The following is a 14,950-nucleotide window of genomic DNA, read 5'->3' as shown; positions in this document are numbered from 1 at the left end:
TGAGGATGGAGACGGCCTGCAGCGTGCGGGAGTCCAGACAGTGGAAGACACCGGAACTCCTTCGTGGCTGGTCTGAGGGTCCGGGGTCCTTCCTGCCACCTGGGGTGTCTCCCCAGCCTGGGCTGTGGTCGTCCTGGTCCCACACGGGGCCTGGAGCTAGGAGCTGTGCTGGATCACGGTGGGGAGTCAGCCAGCTTGTAGGGGTGCCTTGGCTCAAGGGTTTGAGGGAGGCGCAAGGCAGGAGGGTTGAGGAGATGCTGGCAGCTGCCCTCTGCTCCCCTTCGGGCCCCCTGCACTCACGGAGACAGCTGCCCCTGCTCGGGCTCAGGCCTGCCTGGAATCCACTTGCACACGCCCCTTCTGCCCCTGCCTGCCCCCGCTCGCAGGCTGCAGCCTGTCCTCCCGCACAGGCCGGGTCTGGTGGGGCGGGAGAGAGTGCTGGAGCAGGCTGGGCTCTGGTGCTCAGGGGCTGGGAGTGGCCTCCTCCTAGGGAGCAGGTTTGGGTACGGGCGGGCGCCACTGGGAGCCCCGTGCGAGGAGGTTCTCCAACTCTCTAAGCCTCTGACTGACATGCAGCCTTTATTGAGCACCAGCTGTGTACGGACAGTCGGCCCGGCCCGGGCGGTGGGCAACATGGATGCAGTGTGCCCCCCGACAGGCTCAGGCCCACTGCGGGAGGGCGTCGGCGCCCAGGGGCCTGTGCCCAGAATTTCAGGGTGCCAGGAGGGCACGAGGGGGCCAGGTAGAGTAGGGCAGGGGGAAGGGATGAGGGGGAGGGGCAGTGGGGGAAGAGGCACCTGCAGAGAAGGGCCGGAGGAGAGGAAAGAACCAGTCGCCAACTGACCCGAAGAACTTGCCAGGTAGAGGGAACAGCAAATGCAGCCGCCTGGAGGTGGGAGGGGGTGCCAGAAGCTGCGGGGACTGGGAGTTCGGACCCGCTTCTGCTGTTGGGAGGCTCTGAGCGGGGATGACGTGATCGCATTTTTGAGATCAGTTCTCAGGAAATACTTCCTGAGTGAGCAGGGCTCTCAGGAGGGGCGCCCACAGGCCAGGCGGCTGTGGCCTGCCCACCTGGCTCTGCCCCCCAGAGCTTGGGGGGCAGCTCACAGGCCTTTGGGGCCTCCACTTCTCCAGTTGGGGCTGCTCCTGCCACGGTTTCCTCGGCAGTCCTGTGACTCCTGGTGTGCCCTTGGACTTGAGGGTGCCTCCCGAACTCCCCGGTTACTTTGCCTACTGGGGGGCCCCTCCTCCTTGCTGCTGCTGTTTAAATTCCCACTTCCTGCCACTGAACTACCCCTGCCCCCAAGCACGCGCACGACACTGACTTGCCTTCCTGTCAGAGCCCCATGGAGGCTCCAGCAGGCAGTGGGGGGCAGGGGGCGCAAGGGAAGCGAGTGCCCTCCCTGGCAGGATGAGCACGTGGAGGGGCCAGAGGGCAGGCGGTCACCTGTCCCAGCCGGAGGCCCGAGAGAACCGGCTGCAGTGGTGGTTGCGGGCAGCCCCACTTGTGGGGGGTCCCGGGGGCAGCAGGGCCACTCACAGGGCCGCGGGTGCAGCCATGCGCTGGGGCGGCTGCCCTTGCCCCTGAGGGCGAGGCGGTGGCCAGCTCTGGGCTGTCCCGCCTCCCCTCGGCCCCTCTGCAGATGTGGGCACGTGACCGGCAGGTACTTGGGGGGTCTGCAGTTCCCAGGGCCAGGTTCTGGGGCAGACGCTGAGCCTGGAGCTGGAGCGGGGTGGGGAGCGGGGACTTCCTGGAAGGAGCCACTTCTAATTAAGACTGACTGCTCAAGGACGGGCAGGCTCCCCACTGAGCGGAGGGACATCTGTTCCAACTCGGAGTTGGTGTCAGCCCTCTTTGGGAAGGGCAGTTCCGACGGGCTGGCTCCCGCCAAGCGCAGCCTTCCTGCGGCTAGGAAGCCTGGAGAGCCCTCGGCCCTCGGCCCTCAGCCCCAGGCGCTGGGCGGGTTTGTGGAGCCCTGGGAGCAGTAAGCAAGAGTCTCGGGGCGCAGAGGAGCGCGCTCAGTGCTTTGTCTCCCACACCCCTCCCCAGCCTCCCCAAGCCAGCCTCCCCAACAGGAGCGGGCCTGGGGTGGTCCAGCGCCCCACCCCCACCCGGCCAGCGTTGGCCACAGCGGGGCGCCTGGAGCCACGTTCTTTGACCCTGCCAGCGGCCCCGTGCGGCCTCGGGAGCCGTGGGAGCCGTGGCAGATGCCACTCCCCGGCATCTTCTCCCGCAGGCCTCGGCCTCTCCCGGCCGCCTGCCCGGCGTTCAGTCAGCACGTGACACTGGGCCCTTCCGGGCAGCCTCGGTGTAGGAGCCGCCTGTGGTCTGGCTCTGCACCAGACCTGAGCCTGGGCGGGGCGGGGCCTCGGCCCCACTGTCCCCAGGCCTTGGGCGCTTCCTCCCCGGCCGGTGCAGTCCCTGTGGGCACAGGCTGCTGCCCGCTGCGCCTTCCGGACGACTTGGTTAGCTGTATGTGTCTCCTGCGTGCGAGCCGGGCCGATGTCACTTCCCGGCCTTTGCGTGCCCTTCGCCCACCACCACACGGGGCTCCTGGAGCCCCTCAGCGGTCGCTGAATGCCTCGTGGTGCCAGGCTTCCGGAACATTCTCAGCCTCTGGCCCTCTCTGAACCTCCCCTGCAAGGCGTCGCGGGTCGCCGGGGCCTGCCTGCTCTGCGTCTCGGCCCCTGGCCGAGTTCAGGGCTCCTCTACACCCCAAGACCTTGCACTTGCTCACGCAGCTGCAGAAGCGCTAGGCGGTGGGAGGTAGTGATGGGGCGAGCAGAGAGAACGCTGGTCACATGGCGAACGGGAACAGAAACAGCAGCAGCCAGCCGGCGTGCGGCTCGCTGGGACGAGGGCAGGGCTGGCAGGCCTCAGAACTGGGTCAAAAACCCTGTGGACAGCCCGGCGCAGGCCCGGGCAGCCCGGGCCCCAGGGCAGCCCCGGATGTAACCTCACCTTGCTTTGTCTTCCAGGACTTCCGTGTCCAGCCTGACTGCCAGCCTCGCTGAGCGGTGGCCCCCTACGAGCTTCCCACCACAGAAGCCTCCCACACGCTGACCATGTCTATTATGGACCACAGCCCCAGCACCGGCGTGGTCACGGTCATCGTCATCCTCATCGCCATCGCCGCCCTGGGGGCCCTGATCCTGGGCTGCTGGTGCTACCTGCGGCTGCAGCGCATCAGCCAGTCGGAGGACGAGGAGAGCATCGTAGGGGATGGCGACACCAAGGAGCCCTTCCTGCTGGTGCAGTATTCAGCCAAGGGACCCTGCGTGGAGAGAAAGGCCAAGCTGACCCCCGGCGGCCCGGAAGTCCACGGCTGAGCTGGGATGCAGAGGCTCCCGGGCCCGCCTGCAGCCCGCCGGGAGGCGCCGGAACACGCAGACGTGCTGCTGCCTGAGGGCTGACGCTGGCATGGCCTCGCGGGCTTCACCATCGCATGCACTGACTCCCGGGGCTCCAGCCGTCCCGAGCAGGACGCCGTGGCCCTGGGCATCCCCTGGGCCGCCTGGTGGGGCTGCCCATTGCAGGCAGTGGGCAGGCCTGACCTTGCTGGGGCTCCTGGCCCCCTAGCGCTTTTGTTACTTGAATGTTTAGCTGAGCCTGTTTTTGATGGAGCTACTACTGTAACGCGCGAACTCACACACCTGTGAACTGTAAATAGGCCCCCAGAGCACGTGCTTAAGCCCCTTTTGCTGAGTTTCTAAACCGTTGTATAGAGCACATGGGACCGACCACACTAAGGGTCAGCTGAGCCAAGGCTAGGGAGGAGGGTCTCAGGCTCGCCAGGCCCGAGGTGCCCTTGGCCAGGGGGGTGGGGGAGGGCCCTGGTGCGGGGGTGCAGAGGAAGTGGCCCGTTGGCTTGAAGTCTCGCAGTGGGCCAGTGGGGGTGCTTCGGTGAGCTCCGCTTGGTTAGCCGTGGATGGAGAAGAGCCACGCCCCTCGCGAGGCTTCTAGGTAGATTCGGATGTTCGCGGCCAGTTCCTGTTGACGGTGGAGCAGTTGCAAGGAAGCTGTTTCGGCTGCTTGGGAGCCAGTGAAGGACAAGTCCAGAGTCCCGAGGGCTGCCCGTGGCCACGTAGCAGAGCAGTGTCTTGCCCCTCTGGCCTTGGCACGAGGATGCCCGTCCCAGCCCCTGCCTTACCCTGTGAGCCCCGCCTTGCTCGCATCGCTCTGACCCCCATGGAAACATCTGAGCCCATGTGGCTTCTTCTACCTGAAACCCAGTTGGCTCAGAAAAGAGAAAAAAAAAAATGTGTCTTTGTGAATTGTTGTATTTAGTATTTTCTGCACTGGAAGGGGGCAGGGGAATTGAAGGGTCTCCCCCTCTTCCCTTTTCCTAAATACTGTCCTCTCTGATACCACCCATCTGCTGGGTGCTGGTTTCACTTTCCCTAGCAGGCCGTTCGGGCTGGGATCCCCGGCCTAGGAGCCCCCGGTCACTTCCTGCTCACACAAGCACAGAAACCACACCCTCCCCCCCACCCCCCAGCGGGGGCATCTGGGAAGGGCAGGTCAGGGCCTGGTTTTCACAGGGATGAGGAGCTGGTGGCTGCAGGTGATGCTACGCCCCGGCAGCCTGCTTCTAGGTGACCCGTGTGCATGTGTCTGAGCCGGCTTCGATTTCTAACCCGCCACTATAAGCACATCCTCAATGGCTGCGATTAGAACAGGCCCAGTGGCATCCTGGGAGCCAAGTCTGGCCCTGGCGCTGGGCAGGCTGCCAGCAGCGGGATGGAGCTCCCAGGTGGCAGCAGCCCACAGCCTCACTGTTACCCCCCCCACCCCAAAAGCTCTGGTCTCCCGGGCAGGCTGAAGGTGCCCCTCTGGCCTCATCAAGTCCCCTCTGAGAAGTGTTTGAATTAAACTGCTTCCTGGAACCCCAGGCTTCGGGAACACTTACGTTAGCAGCAAACGTGCCCACATGGGTGGGTCAAACACTAAAAATTAGCTCGGGGGAAAGGAGAGTAGCTAGGCAAGTTCAGCTGGAGGCAGGGTTGAGGTACCCCAGGCGGGCCACCGGGGAAACCTTGGGAAGCAGCTGGGCCTTAGCTGAGGCCACGGCTCTGCGTCCCTCACGGGGGTGGCCAGGCCGGAGCCTGGAGGGACCAGGCAGCGCAGGCTGAGGGTGGGAGGTGTGCTGCCGCGGAAGGGCTCTGTCCCCTCCCCGCACCCCGGGACTCCCCGCGTCCTACCTCTACTTTCCGCAGCCAGCACACACCTGGGCCGTCTGCACCTAAGTTACCCAGAACAGACGCCGGGGTACTTGCAGTCTCCGGGCTGGCCCCTGAGGATGACGTGACGTGCAGGCCTGCCCTGGGCTTTGCTCACCAGTCAAGTTTTGACAGGAGGGGGTGCCCCCTTGGCCTCTTTACTCTGTCTGCCCCAGTGGCGTGGTGGCCGTGCTGGGGGTGGGGGGAGGGCGAGCGGCCTGGTGACACCGGTGCGGTGGGGGAGTGAAAAATGCTGTAGGACTGGCGGCCAGCCACACAGTGCTCTCGCTGTGCTGACGTGCCAGGCTGCTCTCCAGCGTAGACACCGGAGCCGCGCACCCCAGTGGCTCAGGAAGTCACGACCTGTCACTGAATCCTCTGAACAGCACGACTGTTGCGTCCGAGTCTCCTCACCACTCCCCTTTCCTCCCGTGCGCCACCCAGCAGCACCCGAGGGGCGGCGGCCGCTGAGCCCCGGGACGCAGGCGAACTCTCCAGGCAGCGCTTCGCACGGACTGTGCCACTGTTTGCCTCAAAGCTACCAAGTTTGTGCAATACGTGCAAGGGATGGCCTCCCTGCTCAATAAAGCTGAATGACATTCAAGCTGATTTTCTAGACCACTGAGAAAATCTTTATTTACAATAAATTTCAATAAAATTTGCATAAATATATTCCCAATGTACAGTGTTCGCTCTGGCTTCTTCGCGTCATTTCAAGAGTTCGCCTGTCCTGTTCTCGTGGCTCCTTTCGGGCGCCAGCGCAGCGCTGGCGTTGGGAGCTGGGGCGGAGCTGCCAGGCAGCCTGGGCGCGCCCGCGGGCTCGGGGCGGTCCGAGTGCGCCTCGCTCCGGGGGGCCCGGTGCTGGGCTGCGCCCCGGCCCTCCAGTCTCCGCTCCATGGTGGCCACCAGGATCTTGAGCCAGGCGTTCTCGGTGAGGAGGCTCTCCGAGGCGTCGGCCAGCTCCTGGAGCTTGCGGGCCACCTCCTCCAGCTCGCGCGTCTTCTGCTCGTACAGGGCCTGCAGCTGCTCGCTGTGCAGCCGGAGCAGGCCGTGCTGCTGCTCCAGGGTCTGCTTCTGCCGCAGCAGCCGGTGCTCGTCCCTGCGCGCGCTGGACAGCCGGGCCTCCACCTGCACCTGTGCCCGCTGCAGGGCGCTGATCTCCGCCCTCAGCTTCTGGATCTCTCTCTCCAGGTGGGAGATGTGCCCCTGCTGGAGCACGGCCTCGCTCTGAAGACACTCTTTGGTAGGAGGGTTAGCCAAGTTGTGGGGGGCAGAAGCAGGGTTTGAGTGATGCAAAATGAACCTCAGCAGGTTTGGAAGGGTGATGGGGAGGTCTTCGGGGTATTTCACACTGAGGTCCTTTCTGGAGGGAAAGAGAGATGAGAGTCATTGACATTGCTAGGCCAAACCCAGGATGCTGGTGAGGACAGTCCAGGCCTGACCAAAGACAGCGAGGACTGTACCCACTGAAAGTCCATGAGGAAAATGTTATCTGGGCCCCCCCCAAACTGGCTGCAGGTGCCCAAATGCTTGTTCTGAGAGGAAGGTGGCTTGCATCAAATGTGTTCTCTCTCCTTGGGAACAAACAACTCAGTTTCTGTTCACAACTTTCCCAAAAAAACCAACGCTTCCAGGCCCCAAGAGCCCAGTGACATGGGCCCTGGGAGAGCGTCTGACAGCCGGGAGTGTCAGGAAGCACGTCCTGGGGCAGACTGTCACCTATGTCCCTCTGTGGCCTCAGTGCTTGGTGAAAGAAAATTCCTGAAACACCTAGTTTCTTTGGCAAGCGCTTACCATGTACCATCCAAAGCAGGAGTTTGTAACTGGGGGATGACTGTATGCCCCCCGCTCAGTTGGGGACACTTGGCAACATCTGAAGACATTACCGTCATGACTGGGGAAGTGTTTACTGGAGCCCCAACCCTTGACAAACCAACCAAGGTACTCTGAGAGCCGGGTCCTGAGGTCAGAGCACAGGTGAAGGAAGGGGGGTGATCGGCGGAGGGTCTCCTGTGAAGCTGCGTTGCAAGTCCGGAGGTAAAAATTCCTTTCTAGACCTTCTCATTTAGTTGTCTGATGATCGAAATGTATGCAGAGGTTCAATTACCTGCACACACAACTGACTCCGTGCCTGCGAGGCTCAGTTCTGAGCGTGACCAGGGCGCCAGGCGGCCCCTGGGCCCTGCCCGGGGCAGACACACGGGGCTACGCTCGCCGTCACCAGCTCCTGCACGAGAGACTGTGCTGTGCCCTGAACTGCTGTGCCTGTAAAATGGGGGTAAGCCTACCCCCTCGACCTCACAGGACTGCTGTAAGGATAATGTGGGTTAAGTGAATGCGCAGTGTTAGCGAAAAACAAAACAAAAACCACATTGTTCCTTAAAAAACCAACCAGAAGCCATTCATTAAAAGCTTACACACACACATACCCCCCCCCACACACACACACATAAAGACAGTAGCCAAATGTCTAAGAAAAGACAACGCTATCTTAATGAGGGAGCCCTTTCCGTCACTAAGGCACCAGGAACCCACCGCCAGGTCTGCCCCACCTTATACAGCGCTTATGGAAACTTTCAGGTACACGAGTCACTGCACACATGAAGGGCTTGGAGCGCTGCAGGTGAGCTGTCTGGGGAATGACTCGGCCGAGTGCATAGCCACAGCTCCTTCAGAGCACAGCTTTCTTAACATGTAAGTCTCCTCCAAACAGGGCCTGCCAGCCATTCACTTGACAGCGAGCTGCACCCTGGCAGCTAGGAAGTGGGGCGAGGAGGGCCAGCCGCTGACCTGCACTAAGTTCTCTCCTGGTCACAGCCTGGTCGCCGGGTGAGTGGGCAGCGTGCTCCGGGCAGGAGAGCGGACAGCCCCACACACGCGTCGGGAGACGCTCCGGCCCGAAAGGAGCCTGCTGCGCCCGTGCCTGCCACCACCTTCTCGAACCTCTCTAACAGGTGAGCTAAAGTAGGCTCCGACTTTTCAGGAACCGCGAGGACGAGTTCACATCAACAAGCTGCTTCCCAGAGAGCAGCTTGGCTCCACTCAGTACTTTCGAAAGCAGTGGGGGGACCCGCCGCCGGCTCCTCTCGGCTCTCCAGGTGCCCGTCCTCCTGGCCCCAGGGCCAGCCATGGAAACGGCCGCTACCCAAGGAGGGGCTCCTCGGGAGAAACAAGCCCTTCCCAGCAGACTCATTGCCCTGAGCCCCCTTCCACCTCCTAACCCAGGTGTCCTGGGCACCTGACTTGGACGTCACCTGGAGGGGAGGAGGGGGCCGCTGGGGTCATGGCAGGCCCAGCCGCTCGAGTGGGGCCGTGCTCTCCCCGGGGCTGCGCACTCGCCATGGTGAGGGGGGCCGCCTGGTGGAGACCACCCACAAAGGGCCTGAAAAGCACCCCCAGATTGCTCACCCCTTCTGGCGGTTTCCCTTCTGTGCCCATTTTAACCCAGCACACATGTAAATGTTTTCTCAAAACATGCAGACACTTCATCATCTTTCCACTAGAAACAGCACACACGTGCTCTGTGAGAAAGGGCCTTTCCACTTCCTCTTCTGCAAGCTGCCAGCTGGGTCCTCTGTCCACCTCCCTTCTCTGAGTAAACGCGACACTAGCTCTGGAGCAGCCAACGAGGCACACACTTCACCGCGGACTGTTTATCTTCAGGAAGCCAGGAGTCCAGTCCACGCAGTGAGGCCTTGGCCTGCGAGCACTTTCCAGGAAATCAGAACTGGACGGCCTACTCGTTCAAGACTTGTACTCTAGCCCAAGGGGCTGAGAACCGGCGTCATCGCCGTGTGGCTGGCGTCAGGCGGCCGTCGGCCCAGAGGCCTGGCCCTGACACCGAGGGCGTCTCCTCTCGGCACAGCCACGGCCCACAGCTGCTGTGCATTAGGACCTGGCTCCTCCTCGGACTATGTCTGGAATTCAGATACGACGCGTCCTTCAGCGTCAGCCCCCTCTGGGCACACGGCTGAAAAGGCCAGTGCCGCTGCCCGGAGTGTGGGCTTCACACACTTCTTAGAGAGAAAAAGCTCACCAGGACGGAGTCAGCAGCGGGACAGAGCAAATCTCTGCTCTCAGTGCTTAACTGGACAAGACGCTGCCACAGGAAATACTTCAGCAGAAACTCTTGGCGATGGAGGTCACGACTGAGGAAGTGATGTGATGGTGAGAGGAGGCACCCTCCGGGCAAGCCTGGCAGCCACCAGCAGGCGCCAGCGAGGCCCTCAACAGCGAGCGCCACGTGGCAGCCAGCCTCACCAGAATGGCCCGCGAGAGCTCGTCCCCGGAGGCACTGTCGAAGTGGGGCCCCTGGGTCCCCTTTTTAGAACAAAAGAGGATCTGTGAAAGGGGAGAGAACATCTGGTCTACCCGCCTTCACAGGCCAAGAGTTCATTTCCTTTTCTGCGGAAACATCCGCACCCCGCCCCTGCGGAGGCCGCCGTCAACCGCCTGAGGGCGCCGGGGCGCAGTGTGGGGTCAGGGCGGTGACCGGGGTGACACATGTGGGGAGAGCTGCGTGAGCCCCAGGAAGGGGCGCAGGGGCTAGGAGAGCCTCAGTCCCCCCGCAGGGGGCGAGGAGGCTGTGGAGGGGCTCAGTGGGGAACCCCCACAGGAGAAGGGGGCTCACGGGCGCAGCTGCTCTGCCCGTAGGGAGGGGCTTCTCTGCTGCCAAGCTTTGCGCCAGCCCTGTGCTCCCTAGGTGAAGGAGGAGAGGCACTCTGATGGCCCCCTCGCATTCGTGTGCGAAACACAGCTCTGGGAAGGCAACATTCTCACCAAAGCACCGGCACCGCCCCACGTGGCCTCCACAGCAAAGCCCTCCGACCCTTGGTCCTAACGGCACAGTTTACTCAGTCATTGAGTCATCACCAATGATTCATAATTCACTTCTGTGAAATGGTAGACTCGTTTCATTAACAGCCAAACAATCCCACCTACCCCAATATTGAAAAAATTCAACATTACCTGTTGCAGGGGAAAAATAAGACGGTAGGAAGACGGTCAACCATAAATTCCCAGGGAAGATCATTCTGAGACACGTCGATCCTGCAGAGGCAAAGGACAGAGGATCAGCACAAGTGGCTCTGACCGCAAAGCAGCCTCCCCGCAGCTGAGGGGCCTGGACACGCTCCAGGCCGCGTGGTGACGGCGCCGCGAGGACCTGCTACCCGCTGCTGCGTGTGCTGCAGGGAAACGCCATGCCCCGAAGGTGCAGAAGGGCTCCAGAGCCACACCTGCCGGGCCTGGGCCCTCCTGCCGCCCTGAGTCAGCGCTGGGAAAAGGAAACCCCTGGACAGAGTGCAGCGGGCCTCTGACGATGGGAGAGAACTCGAGAGAAAAGCTACATGTACTCTGTAAATGTGATCTAACGCCAAAGAAGCATTTAAAACCTTAGCAGATTTTCAGTTAACTTCCTAATACAGGAAATGATGGGAGTTACCCAACCTGTACTCGGTGACGCCTGGCCAGGCTGGGCAAATAATGCCCAGAGCTGAAGGAAATGTTTCCAGTTGTGAACCTGGTGGAGATTTTGAGAAAGTAGAATGCGGGCAAGGGCGCCCATTGGCCCAGGAAGCTGGCGCTCACTTCATAAAGATGGGCATAAGCAAACTGCGGTCTCACACAGTTTAACAGGCAAGTCCACGCTGGGCCAGCCCACCACAGCCAGAAACGTCAGTGTGCCAGTGTTGAAACAGTGGGTCAGACACTGTCCTAGGAGATGACCAGGTGTTTTTCTCCTGATTTTTACTTCAAAGAAAGACCAAACTGAAATTACAGGGAGACCCCTGGGTATATCCTCGGGGCTCACCTGGACCTTCTTTCTGGGCCTCTCCTGGGCTCTGTGTGTTGTGGCCTCCAGGAGCCGAGGGGGCGCGTTTCGCACTCGAGGCTTCTCAGTGGACGGCATGGAGGGCAACGAGGCCACCCGTGCCACCGTGACTGGCCAGCCATGCCCCTATGCCGGGCAGGTGAGCCACGGGACACATTTCTCTGCAAGTCCTATTTCCTGGTCTCCCCAGAGTGAAAGCAACTAGGTCAAATACTGGGGTTTCTTGCAATTGCTGCTAAAATGCTTTTCAAAAGGGTCATGCCGACTTGCTTACTGTGCCGACGAGAGTTCACTGCGCGTTTCACCTCACCAACAGGTGTTGCTCAGAAGCCCTTGCCGGCGGCTCTCCGCCCACAGGGGACGCATCAGGTGTTCGCGTAGTAAGCGCGGCGACATTTATCAGATCACAACCTCCCCGTTTGTTTTCCGTCTCTCTGCGCTGAAAAACCTCTTCCCGTTTGTTCAGCTGCTTTCAGCTACCCTCCCCTTTCCCTTCTTGTGGTAAAACAACACCGTCACCCTGCCCTCCCCATGTCGGGGCACCGCAATGGCTCTACTGCACCTGGCACAGCCTTCGCCTCGGTACGGCGCCGCAACCCCCCTCACAGAACCAAAGCTGCCCGGCCGCTCTCCCTCCTGTGACTGACTCTTGCCAGCGCCCGTCAGGTGGCCGTCACAGGCGGCCTGTGGCATCACCTCACTTGACATCATGTCCTCCAGGCTCCCGACACCCGGGTCACGGCCGCCTCCCACGTGCACACAGCACGTCTTCCTCCGGGCGGTTTCTCAAACTACTTAATTCCCCAGGGTCTGGAACATGAACACGGTTCTGAGTCCCAGTCTCCTGGCCAAGGCTGTGTGACGGGGCCAGTTACGTCACCTCTCTGTGCCTCAGTTTCCTCGATTACGCGTGGAGCTCACCTGCCTCACTGAGCGTCCCGAGGACTCAGGCAGAGATACGTAAGCGCAGAGCGTGGCAGCACCTAGCTCCACACATGCACGGGTGGGCGACTGTCTTCAGCCTGTGTTCAGGCTTCATTTCCACTGCACATTGGTAGCGTGGAATCTGCTCATCTTCCTTGCATCGTTTCTTTTTTTAACTGCTTCACTTTAGAAAATGTCCATCTCCCAAAGGAACTAACAAATTGACTGTTCGGCCTACTGGTATTTTTTCTACAATTGAATCTTTAATAAGTAATTCTAAGTCTATCTATCTCAAAGGGTTTGTGGGGAGGAGCGAGATGAAGAAAACAGCTTAAATCTAAACATTTCTCCCCCAAGGTGCTTATTACCTTCTCTTCTCTCCTCCCCCCATTACCTTCTCTTTTAAATCTCTTTGCTTGAACTTTGTTTCTATAAAACAATGACACGTTTTCTTCTACCTGCTGAAAAGCCCACACCCGGAGCGGGATCACAGGCGGCCACAGCACCGCCTCTTCACTGAAGGGACGAGGCGGGTGACGGTCAGTCCCTCCTGGGGGACGCGCTGCTGGCGTTCCAGGGCCTGGCCCGCCTCAGGCCCCTCCCTCAGGTTGTGGGTGCTGGGCCACTGGGTCGCACACAGCCAGGCCTGCCTCCCGCCACCAAGCTGCACCCTGCCCCGCACGCACTCGGGACCACACACACAACGCCACAGACAGGGGCGCACTCAAACACCACAGGGAAACTGGTTTCCATGTGGTTTTGCTTAGGCTTAAGCATACAATTCAACAGTCTTACCCCAGGCTTGTGGAAAACAGGTCGCAGGGCCCAGCGGTCGGCAGCAGTGAAGGCAGGCACGCGGCCCCAAGCGCCACGGCACCGGCCTCCTTACCTGGCCACAGTGAAGGTGTCCGTGGGCAGGAGACGCGCTAGCTGGATGAAGACGTGATTGAGGGATGGACAGAAGCCGCACCACGGGGCGTAATAGAGCAGCAAGACGTCCTGTGGAGGGAGGCGGCCGTTACTGGGCCTGAAGCAGGCGCCTCGGGCTCCTCAGTGAGCTCAGAACCCACAAGCATCCAATAAACGCTGCTTGGGCAGCGATCACATGTGAGACGGAACCCTCAGGTCCCTGCAGCTCTGCGCTTTATGCAGACTCCTGGCAACTAGAAAGCCAGCCTGCGACCTCTGCCTGTTTCGCAGTCAGTCGGCCACCAGTCAGCCTTCCGCACTGCAACGCTCAACTGCTCACCCAACAACTGCAGCGCTGCACACTGTTTTTTAGGGATACAGGGCCTGATTTTTGCCTCTCTCACGAATCCATACCTGCTTTTGAAGGACTACTTCCCAAAAGGTATCAGTTGTCACTTCAGTGATTAAATGTGGAGAAGGGAACTGGGCAGAGTCACTTCCAATGAGGTGTCTTTTCAAGGGACTGTAGAGGACGCTGAAGTTTTGAATAAAAGACTCTGCAAGTAAAGAGAAAATGAGATCAACTCCTGTCTAGGTATAAGGAGGGGAGCTGGCCCAGCTTCCGCTCTACATTCCAATAGCTAGAAAGGCTCCACATTTTTAACACTTCACCTACTGGCAAAACCCTGAGCAAAGCTGCCAGGAGGTGCCAGCCAGAGGACTGACCCAGTGCAGCGAGCGAGGCGATAGAAGCAAGGCGGGTGGATGCTCTGTCGAAGCCTGGGGCCTCCGCACGCGGGCTCTCCCGGGCTGGTCCAGACAGCTGTGCAGGTGGACGCCAGCAGCCACGACCCCTAGGTCTCACCGTGCCACCCAGGCCTACATGCAACTGCCAAGGCCTCGTGCTCATTAACTTCAGGACAAGAAACTACAGTTTTGTTTCTTTTATTAACATTTTTCATGATTTTTTTCTTAGAAGGTTAAGAAAATAAACTCAAATTATATTTAGTGGCCTCAAATTATATTTAGTGGCATTATACACAAAAAGATCCCATCCATTAACCAAACCCTAAGCTGAGCCAACAGCTCCCCACTTCTGAAGCAGCACCAGTGTGGGCTTCACTTCTCCTCCTCCCTTCAAGCTCTCCATTCTGAGGCCTGAGAGAACAATGCCTTGCTCTCGAGGGAGAAGAAGTGGAGGCTGTCCTGTGAATACTAAGGAGAATTCATCATCAGCATCTGAATAACACTTAGTTGGCTCTGGTTTGGGACCATAAACCAAGAATTCTTTCCTGACCTGAATGCAGCTTAAACTCCGAAATGGCCCCAGGGAAAGCCGACTTCAGAGTCAGCAGTGACTCTGACCCCCAACTGTAGGATAAAGAACAACAGAGCTAGATATTTCAGAGTAGACACCAAAGATGAAAAAAGAGCCGAAGGAAGCTTTTTCAGATTATCCTATAATTCAAAATGCACACACAAAAGAGCTCATGAAACACTGTGGGTAACTGAACAGAATTCACCAAAATCCAGTAAACAGGTGCTTTAAAACTACAGGTTTGTTTCATTTTAAGAAGACACAACACACTGAAATGTAACTTAAGACACATCAGGACTCGGGGTCCCTTCAAACGCTCTGGAACCCCTGTGTTAGTATATAATCTGATATAGGAAAGAGTCAACATTTACAGAAGCCTTGCACATGCATCTAGCGTAAGAAACAAGTTTCACCTGGAACAGGACTTGGAGGGCGACTGCTAAATGCACTGTTAAGGGTTCGAAGTCACCTTTGCTTTCCTAGTGAAAACAAAAGGTTTCCGTTCCTTAGCAAGTCCATCCTGCCTCTGCTTGGCAGACACTGACTTTCCGCCCTGGGTTTCCAGTGAAGCTGAACTAATGTGGCTTTTCTGTGCTCGCTGCCTGGCGCGTGCGTCCCGGGGGTCAGCTAAGTCCTGGGAACGGCACTGCTGGGTCAGTTCGCTGCCCAGCCCCAAGGGCAGGCTCTCCAAGCCTTCCCCATAATGGGGCCTTACCCCAGTCAGTGTTTTTGCTGGTTACCCTCAG

The 14,950-nt window shown here is 59.6% G+C and overlaps 2 protein-coding genes across 3 annotated transcripts in view; one reads left to right on the top strand and one right to left on the bottom strand.

Moving 5' to 3' along the window:
* Positions 1-2,981: 2,981 nt before the first annotated feature.
* SNN (stannin) lies at positions 2,982-4,265 on the top strand. The gene has a single exon (XM_012731899.1). It carries the CDS (start codon positions 3,067-3,069, stop codon positions 3,328-3,330), a length of 264 nt encoding a protein of 87 aa, XP_012587353.1. The 5' UTR covers positions 2,982-3,066; the 3' UTR covers positions 3,331-4,265.
* A 1,561-nt stretch (positions 4,266-5,826) lies between these two features.
* The window catches only part of TXNDC11 (thioredoxin domain containing 11), a 40,286-nt gene continuing 31,162 nt past the window's right edge, over positions 5,827-14,950 (bottom strand). For both annotated transcript variants that reach the window (XM_004692123.1, XM_012731898.1), the window contains 4 exons: positions 13,301-13,443; positions 12,867-12,976; positions 10,189-10,269; positions 5,827-6,583 (listed from right to left, as the gene is read on the bottom strand). In XM_004692123.1, the coding sequence (XP_004692180.1) occupies positions 5,929-6,583; positions 10,189-10,269; positions 12,867-12,976; positions 13,301-13,443 (989 nt within the window). In that variant the 3' untranslated portion in view covers positions 5,827-5,928. The remainder of the gene's footprint in view (positions 6,584-10,188; positions 10,270-12,866; positions 12,977-13,300; positions 13,444-14,950) is intronic.

The sequence above is a fragment of the Condylura cristata genome, unplaced genomic scaffold (assembly GCF_000260355.1).
Source record: "Condylura cristata isolate star-nosed mole 26May11 unplaced genomic scaffold, ConCri1.0 scaffold00032, whole genome shotgun sequence".
NCBI lineage: Eukaryota > Metazoa > Chordata > Mammalia > Eulipotyphla > Talpidae > Condylura > Condylura cristata.
The sequence above is the reverse complement of the archived record's forward strand: the minus strand, read 5'-3'. Positions and strand labels throughout refer to the sequence as shown.

Coding starts and splice junctions, on each gene's coding strand:
- SNN (XM_012731899.1), top strand. CDS start 3,067: ATGTCTATTATGGACCACAGCCCCAGCACCGGCGTGGTCACGGTCATC.